The 18,662-nt window shown below is 36.7% G+C and overlaps 1 protein-coding gene across 1 annotated transcript; it reads right to left on the bottom strand.

Annotated features, from left to right (window-relative positions):
- Positions 1-1,056: 1,056 nt before the first annotated feature.
- Positions 1,057-17,123, bottom strand: LOC144053698 (sodium- and chloride-dependent creatine transporter 1-like). The gene is made up of 14 exons (XM_077568428.1): positions 16,540-17,123; positions 13,943-14,221; positions 12,323-12,454; positions 11,907-12,240; positions 9,793-9,925; positions 8,710-8,844; positions 8,527-8,630; positions 6,936-7,060; positions 6,738-6,850; positions 5,362-5,502; positions 3,771-3,873; positions 2,069-2,169; positions 1,820-1,990; positions 1,057-1,668 (listed from the first exon to the last, which is right to left on the bottom strand). The coding sequence occupies exons 2-14, from the start codon at positions 14,202-14,204 to the stop codon at positions 1,522-1,524; spliced, it is 2,001 nt and encodes a 666-aa protein (XP_077424554.1). The 5' UTR covers positions 14,205-14,221; positions 16,540-17,123; the 3' UTR covers positions 1,057-1,521.
- Between the last annotated feature and the right edge of the window lie 1,539 nt (positions 17,124-18,662).

The following is an 18,662-nucleotide window of genomic DNA, read 5'->3' as shown; positions in this document are numbered from 1 at the left end:
GTTTAACATTTTTTCATTTCATTAAATTTTTTATGAAAACCTAGAATTGTTTTATTGTGCATTTATAACAGATATAAAATTATCATGCGATTAGTTACGATTAAACAGCGCTTATTTTTAATCTATATTTTTTTAATTAGGCCCGTCAGGCGATTAAAACTTTTAATTGTAATTAATCACATGACTTCACGAGTTAACTAACGATTTATCACAAATTTTATATCTGTTCTAAATTTACAATAACTTTTTTCTAGGTTTTCATACTCTTGTTAACAAAAGTGGGGAAAACTAATAACTAATAGAAATAGTTCAAATGAATTTTTGACGTCTATAACCGTCAATGGCAGTGAATGAATTAATGTTGGCTGACATTTACACTTACAAAGGGGCAGACTAGTTTGTGTTTGTGGCATTCTCTTTCACGGTTAGGGTTGTCGTCCCCTCCGCTCACTGCTATAATATATACACAGTAAATTTGACTCTATCTAGCGTGGGACCAAATAATCCGTTTCAGAGTAAAATTTACACTTGCAAGAGAGTAAAATAATTGAAAACAAATAATAAAAGTCACTCAAAGGTTGAGGAACAAACTTATGACCTTCAGCTTGGCAGACTGCCACGCTACCAACTGAGTTATGCCCCTCCTACTGTTTGAGGAGACCAAAAACATTTCTTTTGGTCTCTTGGAAGATTCCATCTGACACGAGTGATAACACACTAACACACAGCAGGAGTTGCCTGGCTCAGGGAGTAAGTTGTCTCCCAACCTGAAGTTATGGGTTTGTTCCTCAACCCTTGAATGACTTTTTTTAACTCTCTTCTAGAGTGGGACCAACCTGAAGTAATAGGTTTGTTCCTCAACCCTTGAATTACTTTTTTTAACTCTCTTCTCGAAAGGGACCAAATAGACTCAATTTAGAGTAAAATAAAATTCAAGGTGAAAATATTTGTGAACAGTGTAGCTTACTTTGGTCTTTTCTGCACAGTACATCCATTTTTATCAGATAATTTATTTAATTTCAGTATATATAAAAAAAGGCTCTAATAATGCTAAAATACTGGAGTACTGTTTATTAATTTTTTTACAATAGGACAGGATATTTATGTAATCTGATTTGAATGAACATTTTTGAAACTGCAAGAAAAGATAATTGACAAGCTCTTATGCAGTTATTCCAAAGTTCAACTTTGCTCATATCAGGCTGGATGTGAATAATTTTAGTAGTCCTTAAATTTGGTGATGAGGTTTGCTGGTATCAAAGGACAACCTTGGATTTGCACTTCATGTAGCAATGTGACAAGATTTCTCCAAAAAACAATCTTTCAAAATGCAAATGTGGTTGGAATGATAACTTCAACCTGAGCACATCGCACCAAGAATTTTTAAAATTGTATGACGGGGGGAAAAAAAATATTTTTATTATTTTTAGGTATGAAGTGCTCATTTTATCTTTTACCAAATTATTTTTTTTTTTTTGTTTACAAAATTGCACCAAGATGACAGGCACTTTGTCACATTTGCTACTTCATGTGTACTTGCGCATCACATGACACTTCCGAGTGATGAACATTCTTGGATTCTGGCCGCAGCAGCATGCCTTCATTCTCCGCGATAAGATACTCCAGGTGATGTCTGCCCCATCGTGGGGTTATGAGGAGTTTCCACCGCTACAAACCCAAAAAGATAGTGAGTGGCCCGTTCTACGGCTCGCTCATAAATATGAAAAAAGGATGCATAGGAAAGTAGGGAAACATCCAAGGAAGCACATTCCTACAAATTGGAACGTATTTGCGCGAAAACGTGATAAAGCAAACTGACCTCTTGAAGGGATCCTTTGCATCGCAGAAGCTTGAACACAACAGTGAGCGGGATGCACAGCATGGAGGAAAGGGCCAAAGCCCAGCCGCAAAGTTCACCCCACCACGGGTATGTGTACACATTGTTGTAGGTTAGGGGCTGGTAGTTCACCACATGGAATAGAAAGACTCCCTAGAAGCAGACTTAAATGTCACAATTGTGCTATCGGCACACGTACCAAATGTGGAAAGGCGCAAAAGTCGCACCTACCATGCAGACGAAAGGCGTGATGTAGGACCAGCACCACTTCATGTAGGGGAGGGGCTGATAGCCGATCATACGGGCCACGTCGTCCATGAAACGGTCGGCGCCTGATGACGTGAGGTCACAAGATCATGACATGCGATTTTTCCTCATTAACTCATTCACTGCCATTGACGGCTATAGACGTCAAAAATTCATTTCAACTATTTCTATCAGCTTAACATTTTTTTTCTACTTTTGTTAACAAGAGTACGAAAACCTATAAAAAAACTAACTTTTATTGTACAATTAGAACAGATATAAAATTTGTGATTAATCGTGATTAACCGAGTGAAGTCATGTGATTAATTAAGAATTTTTAATAAACTTTTTTCTTTTTTTAATTTATTCACTGCCATTGACGGCTATAAACGTCAAAAAATATTTGAACTATTTCTATTAGTTTAAGATGTTTTTCCACTTTTGTTAACAATAGGATGAAAACCTAGAATTTTTTTATTGTATGTTTAGAACAGATACAAAATGTGTGATTAATCATGAGTTAACTAGTGAAGTCATGCGATTAATTCCGATTAAAAAAAAAATAGCGCCTGATACCCCGAATTTTTAATAATCTTTTTTTATTTATTTATGAATTTGTGGCAGTGAATGAGTTGAAATCTATATTGGGGGCTAAATCTAGAACAGATTAGTGGTCCCTCACCTCTTTAGAGTTCACTTATTGCGGATTCAGTCTATCACTGATTTTTATCCCCCCATAAATTTATTTATGCCGCTATTGTTGTCCTTTTTTGTAACGTTTAAGTAAATATAAACAGCTCTTTCTTTCATTTAACACAATCTATTAAACTTTTAATCAAAATATAGAATATTTGGTAAATTATGAAATGTGTATCATGATAACTTTAACTCATTCACTGCCATTTACGGCTATAGACGTCAAAAATTCATTTGAACTATTTCTGTTAGTTTAACATTTTTCCACTTCAAACAAGAGTATGAAAACCTAGAAAACAGTTTTTATTGTACATTTAGAACAGATATAAAATTTGTGATTAATCGTGAGTTAACTATTGAAGTCATGTGATTAATTACAATAAAAAATTGTAATCGCCTGACGACCAAATTTATAATAATCTTGTCTTTTCTTTTTTTAAATCTTTTTTTCAAAAAACTATTTTTTTATTATCTTTTCTTTTTTTAAATAATCTTTTTTCAAAAAAAAAAGAAAAGATTATTAAAATTAGGGCGTCAGGCGATTAATTTTTTATATTTGTAATTAATCGCATGAATTCAATAGTTTACTCATGATTAATCACAATTTTTATATCTGGTCTAAATATACAATATTTTTTTCATACTCTTGTTAACAAAAGTGGGGGAAAAGTTAAACTAATAGAAATAGTTCAAATGAATTTTTGACGTCTATAGCCGTCAATGGCAGTGAATGAGTTAACCACCGCTACTAAGCGGAAATTCACCTAACGTGACAACCGCGAACAGTGAGGGAACACTGTAATGGCATTTCCATTAATTTTAACGTGGGAAGATGATATGACATGCATTCGTGTAAATGTTTTGAGTTATGAAGAACAAACTCGTATCTCAAGGCACCATTGTACTATTAAAGTGTGTACTGTAGTATGAAAAGATAAACTCCCAATATTAGTGTAGGCAAGATGCTGTGAATGCAGATTTGGTATCTTACCATAGACCCACGCAATCACCACACACTCCCAGAACGCCTGCCACAGCAGAGTGATGCCGCTGGCGGAGTAGTAGTCAAACAGCTGGAAGACGTACATCCCTCCCTGGCACAAACAGCGCTTAGTCAACACTGAAAATTTCTAGTACTGGGCCGATTGTCCCCCGATATTCAGCATTTTGACGAATGTCGGTATCGGCCATTTTGAAGAATTATACAGCTGACAATTGATCCATTAAAAAAAAAAGTGATGGAAAAAAAAAATTTGGGAACTAATTATTTAAATTTTATAGATGCTCCTGGCCCTGGGAACTCTGCACCTTCTGTCTTTGTTTGAAATTAAAACTAAGATAAGTAACATTTTAAGACTTCAGATATTTGGATTTTTTTTTTAAACTTTCTTTACTGTAGCAAACAAGCTATTTACTTAGTTTTGGTTTTTATTTAACTTTTGAAGACATGCCCCTGGAAGATCCCTGAACTTTTTGTTAGACTTGTAAAACAAAGATGACTATTGACTCCGATTTTTGTTAAACTCCAATATTTTACTAACCCTAAACATTGTTCAATAAACATGCTAAAAAAATAAATAATATGAACTGGAGTTTGATTTTGGTTTTTTAGGACAATATTTTCCGTTTTAGTGAAAATGAATATCAACTCCAAATATTGGTTATTGGCGTCCTTCTACTAATAATCGGTATCGGCCCTAGAAAGAAAGAAAAATATTGGTCTATCTCTAATTTCTAGCCTGGCAAGCCACACCTGCTTTCTTGAAAAAAAACAAAGTAGGTCTGGACAATCGACCATTGACCGCTGTTCGAAATGGACCGTAAAATAAAATGTTTATTTGCTATGACGAATTATTCGTCAGCAACATCACGCTTCATAAAATTCAAAATGGCGCACGGGAGAGATAATCCTTTTCCTTCGGCATTAACTCATTCACTGCCATTGACGGCTATAAATGTCAAAAATTCATTTGAACTATTTCTATTAGTTTCACATTTTTTTCCAATTTTGTTAACAACAGTATGAAAACCTAAAAAAAAATTATTGTACATTTAGAACAGATATAAAATGTGTGATTAATCGTGAGTTAACTATTTAAGTCATGCGATTAATTTCAATTTAAAAAAATGAATCGTCTGACGCCCCTAATAAAAAAAAGAAACGTTTTTGATTAATTACGGAATTATTTAGACTCAAGATTAATCACAAATTTTATATCTGATCTATATGTACAGTACATTTTTTCCTAGGTTTTCATACTCTTGTTAACAAAAGTAGAAAAAAATGTGAAACTAATAGAAATAGTTCAATTGAATTTTTGACGTTTATAGCCGTCAATGGCAGTGAATGCGTTAAACTCAGCTGTAAATGACCAGAAATACGGCAGCTGATATCACTGCAGCACTAACAATACCGCCTACTCGCCACCGTCGGCCATCTTACGTTGCCACTCGCTAAAGCCACCTAACTTGATTTGCTTGCATTTCATTTTCACGTTATTTTCCGTCTCTACAGCGAAAATGCCGCATGCGCATTTCATGTTAGAACGCGATTACACGATCCTTTAAAGTGGAAACTGTACCTCGGTGATCATGGATATGTCAATGAGGACGCAGGTGACACAGCAGACGGCTGCGACCACCTCTCGCCGCAAGCAACCCTGCGCCGACTTGGGAGGAAGCATGTCCATGAGTCCAGTTATGAAACCTTCTACCCCAACAAACTAAAATAAAACAAAAGTATGAGAGAGGGCTGTGATGTGACTGTTCTTAAACATGCAACCACACTAGTCTAAAGATGACATTCTGATTAATAATACATTTGTGGAATACGAGTCATGCGTCAAAATCCAGCCATTTTTATCCATATCAGGGGGCGGCCATTTTGCCACTTGCTGTCGACTGAAGATGACATCACAGCTGCTCTGGGCTCAGGCAACGACCAATCACAGCTCACCTGTTTTCTGAAGCTGAGCTGTAATTAGTTGTTACCTGAGACTTGAGCAACTGTGATGTCATTCTCACTCGACAGCAAGTGACAAAATGGCCGCCTTCTGATACTGATAAAAACTGCTGGATTTTGCTGCGTAACTCATATTCCACTAACGTAATATTGACAAAAATGCCGTATTGAGACAAGTGGCGCTGCATAGATAATATTATTGTCAAATTTTTTGGGGAATGTTCTTCTCCTTTAAATGGTTGTATATTCCCCAAAAAATACAACAACCTGTGACATTTCATTTTTGCCAATACTCCATCAGGGACAAGTCATGCTAGCAATGTAGCTGCCATAGCGTGGAATGTGGTATTTCTTTGTGGCAGAGTTGTGGGCGGAGAGAGTGAAGCTGCATTTAAATCTTGCCAGCAGCATCAAGAATGCAAACTCTACCTTTAACTCATTCACTGCCATTGACGGTTAAAAAACGTCAAATAATCATTTTAACTATTTCTAGTAGTTTAACATTTTTTTTCTACTTTTGTTAACAAGAGTACGAAAACCTATAATTTTTTTTGTGTACATTTAGAGCAGATATAAAATGTGTGATTAATCGTGAGTTAACTATTGAAGCGATTATTTACGATTAAACTTTTAATCGCCTGACGCCCCTAATTTTTAATAATCATCTCGTCAGGCGATTAAACATTTTAATTGTAATTAATCGCATGACTTCACTAGTTAACTCACGATTAATTACACATTTTCCATCTGTTCTAAATGTACAATCTTTTTTTTTCTAGGTTTTCATACTCTTGTTAACAAAAGTGTGTTAGAAATAGTTCAAATGAATTTTGGACGTTTATAGCCGTCAATGGCAGTGAATGAGTTAAGATGTTTTCATATTGAAAACGAATCAAATACGCAGTTGTGAGGAGTGTTTTGATGTCAAAGGATGTACTGTAAGATTGGTTTGTTTCTAATAAAGTCAACACAAATGCACATTATTTGATGTCTTACCTGACTGTCCAGACCAAGTACGAGTAACATAAAGAAGAAAAGTGCTGCCCAAACTGGCGCCAGAGGCATCAAAGTCACAGCCTTAGGGTAGGCTATAAACGCCAGGCCTGGTCCTACACGTTAGCAAAACACTTCAATGTAAACAACATTTAAGGAATGTCTTGGGACATTCAACTCCTTATATAGTGCATAACTTACCACTCTCAGCTACCTTACTGATGTGCACACCTTGCTCTGCAGCCATGAAGCCCAACACAGAGAAGACGACAAAGCCGGCAAAGAAGCTGGTGCCGCTGTTAATGACCGCCAGCACAAACGCATCCCTATAAATGCAGAAATGATGGGTTACAAACGACAAACGTATCCCGGAGAGGAATCCTTGCATCTCTCAAAAGCATTTTCCAGCAAACTATGAAAACAGCTTGTTGTTAACTCATTCACTGCCATAAATTCATAAAAAAAAAAAAAGATTATAAAAAATTTGGGGCAAGAGGTGATTAAATGTTTTTAATTGTAATTAATCACATGACTTCACTAGTTAACTCACGATTAATCACAAATTCTATGTTCTAAATGTACAATAAAAAATTATAGGTTTTCATACTCTTGTTAACAAAAATGGAAAAAAAATGTTAAACTAATAGAAATTGTTCAAATGAATTTTTGACGTTTATAGTCGTCAATGGCAGTGAATGAATAAAAAAAAAAAGAAAAGAAAAAGAAAATAATATAAAAAATTAGGGGCGTCAAAATTGTAATTAATCACATGACTTCACTAGTTAAATTCTATGTTCTAAATGTACAATAAAAAAAATTATAGGTTTTCATACTCTTGTTAACAAAAATGGAAAAAAAAAAGTTAAACTAATAGAAATTGTTCAAATGAATTTTTGACATTTATAGTCGTCAACGGCAGTGAATGAATAAAAAAAAAGAAAAGAAAATAATATGAAAAATTAGGGGCGTCAGGCGATTAAAGTTTTAATTGTTATTAATCACATGACTTCACTAGTTAACTCACGATTAATTACACATTTTATATCTGTTCTAAATGTACAATCAAAAAAATTCTAGGTTTTCATACTCTTGTTAACAAAAGTGTGTTAGAAATAGTTCAAATGAATTTTGGACGTTCAAATAAATTTTGCGATTAATCACAAATTTTATGTACAAAACTAATATACAATAAAAAAATCTAGATTTTCAACAAAAGTGGAAAAATATGTCAAACTAATAGAAATAGTTCAAATGAAATTTTGACGTTTATAGTCGTCAACGGTAGAGAATGATTTTTTTTTTTTTAAAGAAAGAAAATAATATAAAAAATTGGGGGCGTCAGGCGATTAAAGTTTTTAATAGTAATCAATCACATGACTTTACTAGTTAACTCGCAATTAATCACAAATTTTATGTACAAAACTAAATGTACACTAAAAAAATCTATTTTCAACAAAAGAGGAAAAATATGTTAAACTAATACAAATAGTTCAAATGAATTTTTGACGTTTATAGTCGTCAATGGCAGTTAACGTTGCATCGCTCAAGAGAACAAGAGATTGTGAATACTTCAGTCGATCATTTTGAAAAAGTAACAATTTGACCAATGGAATATTGGTGAAAATAGGAAATTGACCAAATTTGGGCGTAGGTGGTTTTCACCCAATAATGACAAAAAGCTACATAGCATGCATGCTATTCCATTTTGCCTTGTGTCAGTTTATATTCTAAAAATAAAACTGAGAAGATCCCAATGAGAGAGCAGAATGCAAAGTGTCAGTGTTTAACTTACTGGTAAGAGTTGTAATAGAAGCGGTTATAGCTGCCCAGCGCGGTCAGGGCGCCCAGTCCAATAGCATATGAGAAGAAAATCTGTGTTCCAGCATCAATCCACACCTAGCACAAAAGAGTAACAATGTTTTCAACTGCACAAGTCGGGTGTGGTGCTCATTAACCCCAAGGTTCTCAAGTCTACCTGCGCTTCTCCGAGTTTGGACCAATCTGGTTTCAGGTAGTAAACAATCCCATCTACTGCTCCAGGTAGGGTGGCGCCATGCGCCAACAGAATAATCAGAACCACGTACGGGAACAGAGCCGTGAAGTATACGACCTATAGGAAAAAGGTTAACGCCATAAATGACTGAACATTAAAAGTCAGTGAAAGATATGTCAACAAAACCGCTTTGCGCTATGGGGTCTATTATCTTAACTCATTCACTCCCAGCCATTTACACTGAAGCAATCCCCTTCGCTCCCGGCTGTTTTATTGGATTTTGACCCACAGAATATTGTGTTCTATTGCCATAAAAAACTACCAAAAAGAAAGAATAGTCTCTTCTTTCATCAGGAAAAAAAAAGTAATAGTTTTTTTTTTTTTTAATAGGTTTTAGGTGAACTAATGAAAACACACACACTCGCACGCACACACACATAACTACCCACATACAAAAAAAAAAAGAAAAAGGAGAGCAATGATATGTCAAATCGGTAAAATTACCAAATGAACAATACTGAGCTCTGCAGGAAAAAAAAGGAAAAAAAAGTATATTTCTATATGTTTCCATTTTTCAGCAATTAGCATTAAAATATAGCTAAGTTTCATCAATTTTCACAAATCTGTTTAGAAGAATGAGGAAAAGATCTTTTTGCAACATGGCCCTGGTTGATCTCTTATACTCTGCTGCCACCTGCTTTTTGTAATAACTACCATTGCTTTAAGCGTTCTCTTCAGTTCAAGGCTGCACCAAAGCCTTATGTATGCTCTGGCATAAAAAATATGTTTTTGGGACCATGGTCATATTTACAATGGAACATATTGATACGTTTTTGGCATGTAAATAAAAATTGAACTTATAAAACAGTGGACCCACTATTAGCATTTTTTTTTTAACCCGAAAAATTATTCAAAAAATGCTGATAACCTTTCAATGTGTTTTCCACAAAAAGCATGAGTGAAATGGGGAATTTTTTTTTTTTTTTTTTTGCAGTAAGCTTCCTCCAAGACACAACACAAGGCTACATTTGTACTCAACAAATGCATCAAAAACGACCTTCCTACCTTCCCTGTGGTTTTAACTCCTTTCCATATGCAGAAGTAAACAAGGACCCAGGTGGCAAGGAGGCACAGCGCAACCTCGTAGTTGATGGCACCCGGCTCATGAAGCCCGCTCGACAGATGGAGAACTTTATGTCTGTGAGCAAGAACGCAAGACAGTGAGGGGTTACATAATAGGCAAAAATTTCAAAATGGATAATATACGCAAGCGGAATCCCATTATTTAGATCAGGGTTCGCCAATTGTGGTCCTCGAGATCCAGGGTCTGCAGGTTTGAGATGTTTCCGCCCACTAGCACACCTGATTCATATAATCAGCTCATCAGCAAACCTGATAACGATCCTGATCTTTAACAGCTAAAACCTGCAGGACTCCGGGACCTCGAGGACCGGAATTAGTGAACCCTGATTTAGATACTAGATTTGAGATGATACAAAACAGAGTCCAAGATAATGAGCCCTATATTCGTTAAGTTTTCCTACTTTTTGGTATTTTTCTAGACTAATGCAGATTGAAGAGTGCATTTGCACCGTTGTGTGAGGGAATGCAGCTGACTCCGGGCCAATCGAAGCGGCTCTGCTCATACCATTTACATTCAACAGAGGCGTGGTCTATATAGGGGAAGGACTGAGTATATTTACAGTAAAAGAAGTTGAGAATGTTAGGTTGGCTGCTTCGAATGGACACTTGGAGACTGTCTTGCACCCCCCATGTGACCCCACCCAATAGTTGCAGCACTCTAAAAACAGTAAGGTCACAAAAAAAAACAACTACGGGTCAAACATGGACAGATACTTTGACCCAACTTTAGTCTTTTAGCATAAAATAACTAATAAATATTGGACAGATCATTTACTTGGGTCAAAAAAAATGGGTCATTTTGTATACAACAACCCAGAAAGTTGGGTCAAATTGACCCATAAAGTGGATCGGTCCATTTTTTTATCCATATTGGGGTTACTTTTGACCCAACTGTTTTTAGAGTGCACGGTCAGGGAGGAGCTAATAAAATATTTTTAAGAATTTTTACAATTATTCAGAGGAATTTTCCCAATCTGTTGTCATATTTATGAATGAAAATAATGTCACTGACCACCGAAGGTGGGCGCGTCAACAACAATTGAGTGTCATTCGGCAATCGCCAAAAGTCGCGACACACTTCCGTCATTGTCAACCCGTCAATATTTCAGCAAAATGAGCGTCCGTCAATGATTCAGTCATTCAAAGTGGGCATCCGTCAATACTTGGTCATTTGTCAATCCGTCAGCATAATGGGATGTCTTATTGATGGATTGACAATTATATTGACGGACGATTGCTTAGTTCGTCAATTTTTCCAAGTTTCCCGTCAATCGGCGATCATCAACAAAATGGGCGTCCGTTATTGACGGATTAACAGACCTTCTGTCAATATTGACACAAAGCCCAACTCTGGTGACCACACGTCCTTGCAGCTCAGAATCTGTCCGCCCTCGATCACACTGCGCCGCAAGTTAGACCTGCTTGAAGCTAGTCTAAAATCGAGTCAACATTTTTTGTCCCTAATTTAGATGTTTATGGGGTTGGTGAAAAACTCTAGTTGGTAACCCGGTGGGTAGTAGGTAATGTCTGATCGGTGCTGGATTTCACTTTCCTTTCTTTTCTTTGATCCTTCCTCGGGTCTCCTGACAACCTCACAACTCTAGCCGGATTCTAGAAGTATTCGGTTTAGGTGAACGGTATGGGATTTTTAATAGGTTTTAGGTGAACTAATGAGGACACTCACACGCACGCACACATGCACACACATACATACAAAATAAAAAATAAAAAAGAGAGCAATGATGATGACATGTCGAATCTGTAAAATTACCGAATGAATACTGAGCTCTCTCAGAAATAAATAAATAAATAAAATCGAGTCTATTTTTTGTCAACAAATTGCCAGATACACCGGCGTGTAAAGTAGAACTCGCCGAAAAGCCTACTGAAGCGTAGCACGGTCTAGCAAATTCCCAAACACTCTAAACTAGACTCGCCCCTGCACGGAAATGAGATGCAGCTCCTCTGCCAGATTGCCAAACACCGTCAACTAGACTAGAGCGAAAATATCAAAACAATTTGAAGACAAAACATACTCCCAGAACTCGATGACTGGTGAGCGCATGCCTTCCGTCAACATGCAGCTGTTGTTGAGGAGTGACTGGTTTGAAGGCGAGCTTCGAACAGCAGGTGAGTCAATACTGGTGACGGGCGGTTGGGACGATGGTTGGACGGATGAGTTAGCGCTGCCGTTGTGGCAGGCGCGGCGGAAGTTCTCCGTACAGTTGGGGGTGTTCCAAGTGTGTCCGCAGGTGGCCCACGGGAGCGGGTTGGTGAAAGAGTGGAAGAGAAAGTAGAGACCCCACACCAGAATCATGATGTAGTAGGTGTTGCAGAAGAACACAATCACCATTGAGGCCAAGCCCAAACCTGGTCGGGAGAGGAGGAAGATCAGGACGTGAATACAATTATATTGACTGCGTACACTTCCTGTCTGACACTGAGCGGTAACCTTTGAAAAGGGGTGCGATGTTCCAGGCGGAAACCCCGCCCTGCTTCATAAACTGCCCCAACGCGATTTCCAGGAAGAAGACGGGGATGCCCCCGATGAACACCATCAGCAAGTAAGGGATGAGGAACACACCTGCAACAGAAAACACATCAAATTGTCATATCCACAGTGGCTAGGAAAAGTCTACACACCCCTGATCAACTGCCAGGTTTTTGTGACGAGACCCAAGATAAATATTACATTTGCTCCCAAAAACGTATAAAAACGTTCTATTTGAAATATTGCCATGGTCCCAAAAACGTACTTATACGTTGTTATTTTTAAAAGTTGTTTTCCCCTCCATACTAGAGCTTCAGCTTGGATGCAGCCTGACCTGAAGGGGTCGCTTAAAGCAATGGTAGTTATTACAGAAAACGTCCAGAAGGTTGCAGGAGAGTATAAGAGATCAATTTTGGCCATGTTGCAACAAGCTCTTTTTCCCAGTGTTGTCAACAGGTTTGTGAATAATGATGAAACTTAGCTATATTCTAATGCTAATTGCTGCAAAACAGAAACAGATAGAATATACTTTTTTCCTGATGGAAGAGGAGACTAATGAATCTTTTGGTAGGTTCCATGTTTTTATAGCAATCGATCACAATATTCTGTGGGCCTTGCAAAATCCGTCAAAATCCAGCAAAAAACAGCCAGGAGCAAAGGGGGTTGCTTCAGTGAAAATGGCTGGGAGTGAATGAGCTAATGTGACCTATGACCATAATAATAATAATAATAATAATAATAAATTGAATTTGTAAGTCAACTGAAATTTATTTTAATCTTTTAGAGAGGGGAATTAGACAGTGGTTGCACAAGTGTGCACACCCTCTCATAAATGGGACGTCAACTCATGTAAATTACGCCAGCCACCGTTCATTATGATTAAAATTTTGTATGCTTTTCCTGACATTTTTTGCCTTCGGTCAGAAGCATAAAGTTGTTTTTTAAAGTAAAATTAAAAATTAAAAAAACATTAATTTCATCAACCTCAGATAGCGCTATTTAGCTAAGTATTTACAATCAGCTGTCTTCAGCTGTTTGTTTTTTTTAATTCTATTCCAATGTTTCTTAAAACTTTTACATCAAGTACCACCTCCAAAAATACTCAACTCTCCAAATAACACCGACATGAAAATCATGTAAAATAATTACAAACCACAGTAACTCTATGGAACATTTAACAATACACTTAAAAATATGGGAAATAAATACCTGCAGACAAAAAAAAAAATTAACGTAAGGGTAGATAAAATTTGTTTTTAATCTGAATTGATGTCTAAAAAAACAATGGTAAAAGAAAAACTAAATACAACAAAACTGTAGTATCATTACGCATTTTTTTTTTACATTCAATTCAGTGATTCTTTCATGTACCACTAGAGGGAGTCCACGCACCACTAGTGATACACCAATCACTGTTCTAATCTACTTTCACTTCTCCTCTTCACGTTTAACGTCAACAAGAATTCTGTTTTTCATGTCACAGCGGTTACATGTACAAAGGAAAATTTACCAGCGCAGAATATTTTTGAATTAATCACATCCCGTTGTTTTGCACAAATTTAACTTTGCAGTGAAGCTCACCTCCTCCATTCTTGTAGCAAAGGTAAGGAAAGCGCCACACGTTGCCCAAGCCTACAGCAAAACCCACGCAGGACATGATGAAGTCCATCTGTCTGGTCCACGTTTCCCTCTCGATCTCCTGTGGTAGTGACGATGCGCTGTCTTGGCTCAGGGACGTAGCAGCGCTTCCACCTTCGCCGCATCCTGGGCTCATTCCAGACACAGCCACAAGGGAATGAATCGAACCCCCAGCCTCTCCTTCAGACAGGTCTCCCGCTTCCATATACAGGCAGCTTTCACCTGCATGGCAAAAGATGGCACGAGATGCGTTAACTCATTCACTGCCATTGACGTCTATAGACGTCAAAAATTCATTTGAACTATTTCTATTAGTTTTCCACTTTTGTTAATAAGAGCATGAAAACTTAAAATATATATATATACTGTACATTTAGAACAGATATAAAATTAGTGATTAATCGTGGGTTAATTATTTAAGTCTTGTGATTAATTACAATGAAAAATCGACGTGATTTAAAAAAAATAGAAAAGATTATAAAAAATTAGGGGCGTCAGTCGATTACATTTTTAATTGTAATTAATCGCATGACTTCACTAGTTAACTCACGATTAATTTTATATCTGTTCTAAATGTACAATAAAAAAATCTAGGTTTTCATTCTCTTAACAAAAGTAGAAAAAAAAAGTTTAACTAATAGAAATAGTTCAAATGAATTTTTGACGTCTATAGCCGTCAATGGCAATGAATGAGTTAAAAGATCCCATATTCTCTATTTTAATGGTGCATTAATCTGATCAAGTCAATCCATATTAGAGTAGCAGGGAGAGATTATTACATCGCCAGTCTGGCCTGGGTGGTATCTTGCTTGAAAAATAATGTAATGTCTGATAATGTGTTTTTATTGAAATAAAGTGCCATACTGCTGTCAGCAGAGAGAATAACACATTTATCTGTGCATTACATAATTTTATAAACAAATGCTACTTTTTATTAACTCATTCACTGCCATTGACGGCTATAAACGTCAAAAATTCATTTCAACTATTTCTATTAGTTTAAAAAATGTTTCCACTTTTGTTAACAAGAGTATGAAAACCTTTTTTTATTGCACATTTAAAAGATATGAAATTTGTGATTAATCGCGAGTTAACTAGTGAAGTCATGTGATTAATTACGATTAATTATGATTAAAAACTTTAATTGCCTGACGCCCCAAATTTTTAATTTTTTTTACATTTTTAATTTTTAATTCATTCACTGCCATTGGCGGCTATAAACGTCAAAAATGTATTTTAACTTTTTTTTAGTTAAATTCCCCCCCCCACTTTTGTTTACATGAGTATGAAAACCTATTTTTTTTATTGTACATTTAAACCGATAGAAAATTTGTGATTAATCGCGAGTTAACTAGTGAAGTCATGCGATTAATTACGATTAATTACGATTAAACACTTTAATTACCTGACGCCCCGAATTTAATTTAAAAAAAAAAAAAAATCTTTTTAATTCATTCACTGCCATTGACGGCTATAAACGTCAAAAATGTATTTTAACTTTCTTTTAGTTAAAATTCCCCCCCCCACACTTTTGTTTACATGAGTATGAAAACCTATTTTTTTATTGTACATTTAAACCGATATAAAATTTGTGATTAATCGTGAGTTAACTAGTGAAGTCATGCAATTAATTACAATTAAAAAATGTAATCGCCTCTTGTCCTAATTTTAAATAATCTTTTTTTTAAATGAATTTACGGCAGTGAATGAGTTAAGTGATTGAGCTAAAAATCCACCTGCTTCTTTTGTTTTCATCTAGTGTGATCTATTTTGTGTGTCACATGACTGCTTCACAAACCCAGGGTATAACTACTAGTGACATTTTGAGTCCATTCGCCCAATTAAACAGAGCCAGACAGTCACATGACCAGTCTCTCCAACCCCACAGAAGCAAATATTTTATTAAAGTGACTCATTTACATGAAGTATGGCAGTAATCGAGATTTACCTTAAACTCCATCTCAGACATAACTCGTGAGGAGATGCGATATACTATAAAATGGATGAAAGGACTATGGCTGTCATCTGTCTGCCAAATATGTCAGCATTTCAGACTACAAGAAATCTACTCGGAACATGAGAAAAATACAGCAGGGCTATCTTGGTCTGTAATGCTCTGAGGAATAAAACCAGCAAGTCTTAACACAGCACGTGAATACCAAATTAGACCCTGAAAGTTGCACAGCTGTGTGCCTTCAATAGGAGTAGGGAGGAAAGAAATACCCAAAGGATGCCAAATATAAGCAAATAATAGTTCATTAATCGCTGCCCGATGAGCCTATTATGCTGTTTCACACGTGTAAGCTATAATTCAAGGCCATTTGCTTTACCATGTTCTTTTATGGAAACATATTGTTATGAAACAATTTGTACTTGCATATTCCCATTTAAAATTTCTGTCTATTTAACAATTATTACTATTTGAGTTGTTTTTTTCCCCCTTGAATATTTATTTACTCACTCCTTTTCAATTTTGAGTTATATTCTTTCCCAGTACTTGTGTCTTGTCTGTACCAATTTGTCACAAACGCCATATTTACCTTTGATTCTCTCTCGAATCTTCTTTCCTGATTGCCGTCACTTTGTTTTACACTTCAAATGAAAGTCAAACAGTTTTCTGATGCTGATATGATTATGTGGCACTTATAGCTCAGTCAATAGCTTTTAAAAAAAGAGCCAGCCAGTGTTCGGACCGGGTGGGCTGTGTCAGCGGGCCGGAGGAGACTCAGAATCCGTCGACGAAGCACTTGAAGGTAAGCCTGAAGAATCTCATTGATGTCCCCGAACTACAGCAGATCCACAGCGAGGGGGAGGTTGTGGTGGTGGGGGTACCTTTTGCTTACAGAAGTGTCGGCGGGGGTCGGACGGAGCAAGTGTTCGGCGCTCCACACACAAACTCTCACTTGCGATTTGCTCCAGACGTTTCTGCTTGTGTCGCCAATACGATGGCATTGTGATGAAGAGCTCGTCAAAAAAAACAAAGAGGCACGTCATGACGTAAGTGACGCAGCTCAACGGCCAGTATTTATATTCGTCATCGTCAGTTTAGTAAAGTCAATCTATAAGTGAGTATACTATAACATTTCTCCGTAAGAACTTATTCTAGGAAGCATTAAGAAATTGAATGAAATAGTAGACGGCCCGCCAGGCCACTTCCGGGTGGCAGAAAACTGATTGGCTGCCGCTATCCTGACTTGAACAGAAATGACAACAACAACAAAAAAATGTTCGGGGTTGCACATGAGTGACTTTGGATGTAAAATAATTTGCTGAAAAAATAATAGATTTTCTTAACCTCAGATATGTATTTTATCCACAAAAACTGAAAAAGAAAAGAAGATAACCTTAGAAGAAGCTATGAAACACCGCACGACCATGTTAATGTTCAATATGAAAGTAGCTTCAACTGAATTTGGGGCAACGAATATTCAACGGAATAGTTAAGGCTAATATAAGTGACCGCATGCCAATGGTAAAAATGTTTCACATGCAAAGGTGACAGATGCAGCACCGGACAGCGCCGATGCAGCTGCCTATTGCTTACGTCACAAGTGAAAAGGGCGGTCAATTCGGTGAAATGATGCTTTCCGCTCATTGAAAAGCATTGCAATTTGGATCGTTGTGATTTGATTTGTGAGGATTATTTTGATTTGAAAATGGGTTCAAATGGTGTTTGACTGCTATAATAATGTGTGTGGTTTGTATGATAGAGGCAAAAGCAATACAATCCGCCGTTTGTTTTCGCCGCACAAAGGGGTCGTAAGTGCCAGATTGTTTGGAACTGTCTATTGACAATTAATTCCAAACATTCAATGCAAATGACTTGGGCCTTCATCTAAAACTAACAGTATCAAACTTGAGTTTTAAATTAGACAATGATTTTAAATTGGGCCGGCAAATTGCTACTGATCAAATCCTTTCCTAGGCAGCTGGCTAAGGTTATGTTCTAAGCAAATAATAATCATAAAAATAATACTAATAAATGCATTTTTGCTGAAATGGATTATCCAAATTACCTGCAATACCAAAATGTTACCACCAGGGGCCAGCCTGTTCCAACTGGCCATGTTCTGCTCTTGTACTGATGGCGTTCCATCGCTCACCATTGGTCCGCGTGGTCTCCTCCCCCTCCACAGGCAGAGTCCGCCACTCTTGGCATGGTTGTCATGGAAACGCGGGGAGCTGTTGCTCTGACAACAGGTTTTTTTTTTTATGATATTGTCTAATGAGATAAGTCACCTGAGCGTCGCTAAGGTGCTTACACTTTGTGGCTCTCAGAAGAGGTTTGAGTAAGAGAATGTAGGACAAGTAAGAGTGTGTATTTATAGACTGTGGAAGAAAAAAGCAAAATGTCAGTGGATCCATTTAGTGTTTTGTGCCACAACTAATCCATTGATGCATATATTTGTTAATCATAAAGTCAAGTTTGGACCATTCAATCTGAATGGGTCCTATACAGTAAACTTGAATAAATAATTTGTGACTGCAAAGGATGAACAATAGGTTCGAATTACATTCATAGTTATGCTTCAAGACAGCAGGAACTACTGAACTCAGCGTGGGTGTATTTATAGTCAGTATTCACACATCTGATTCTGCTGACTTCTTGAGCTCCATTCTATTTCAAGGGACCCGGTGTCATGGTGGCATTTTATTTTATGGC

This window comes from Vanacampus margaritifer, chromosome 1, assembly GCF_051991255.1.
Source record: "Vanacampus margaritifer isolate UIUO_Vmar chromosome 1, RoL_Vmar_1.0, whole genome shotgun sequence".
Classification (NCBI taxonomy): domain Eukaryota; kingdom Metazoa; phylum Chordata; class Actinopteri; order Syngnathiformes; family Syngnathidae; genus Vanacampus; species Vanacampus margaritifer.
This window is presented reverse-complemented; position numbering and strand designations above follow the sequence as displayed.

Bases quoted from the DNA above. Each gene is read 5' to 3' on its own strand.
- LOC144053698 (XM_077568428.1), bottom strand. From the start codon at position 14,204: ATGGAAGCGGGAGACCTGTCTGAAGGAGAGGCTGGGGGTTCGATTCAT. The intron at 8,845-9,792 runs GTAGGAAGGTCG...TTTTTCCTATAG, and splicing joins GAGTTAAAACCACAGGGAAG to GTCGTATACTTCACGGCTCT. The intron at 1,669-1,819 runs GTCAGTTTGCTT...TTGGGTTTGTAG, and splicing joins GCAAAGGATCCCTTCAAGAG to CGGTGGAAACTCCTCATAAC.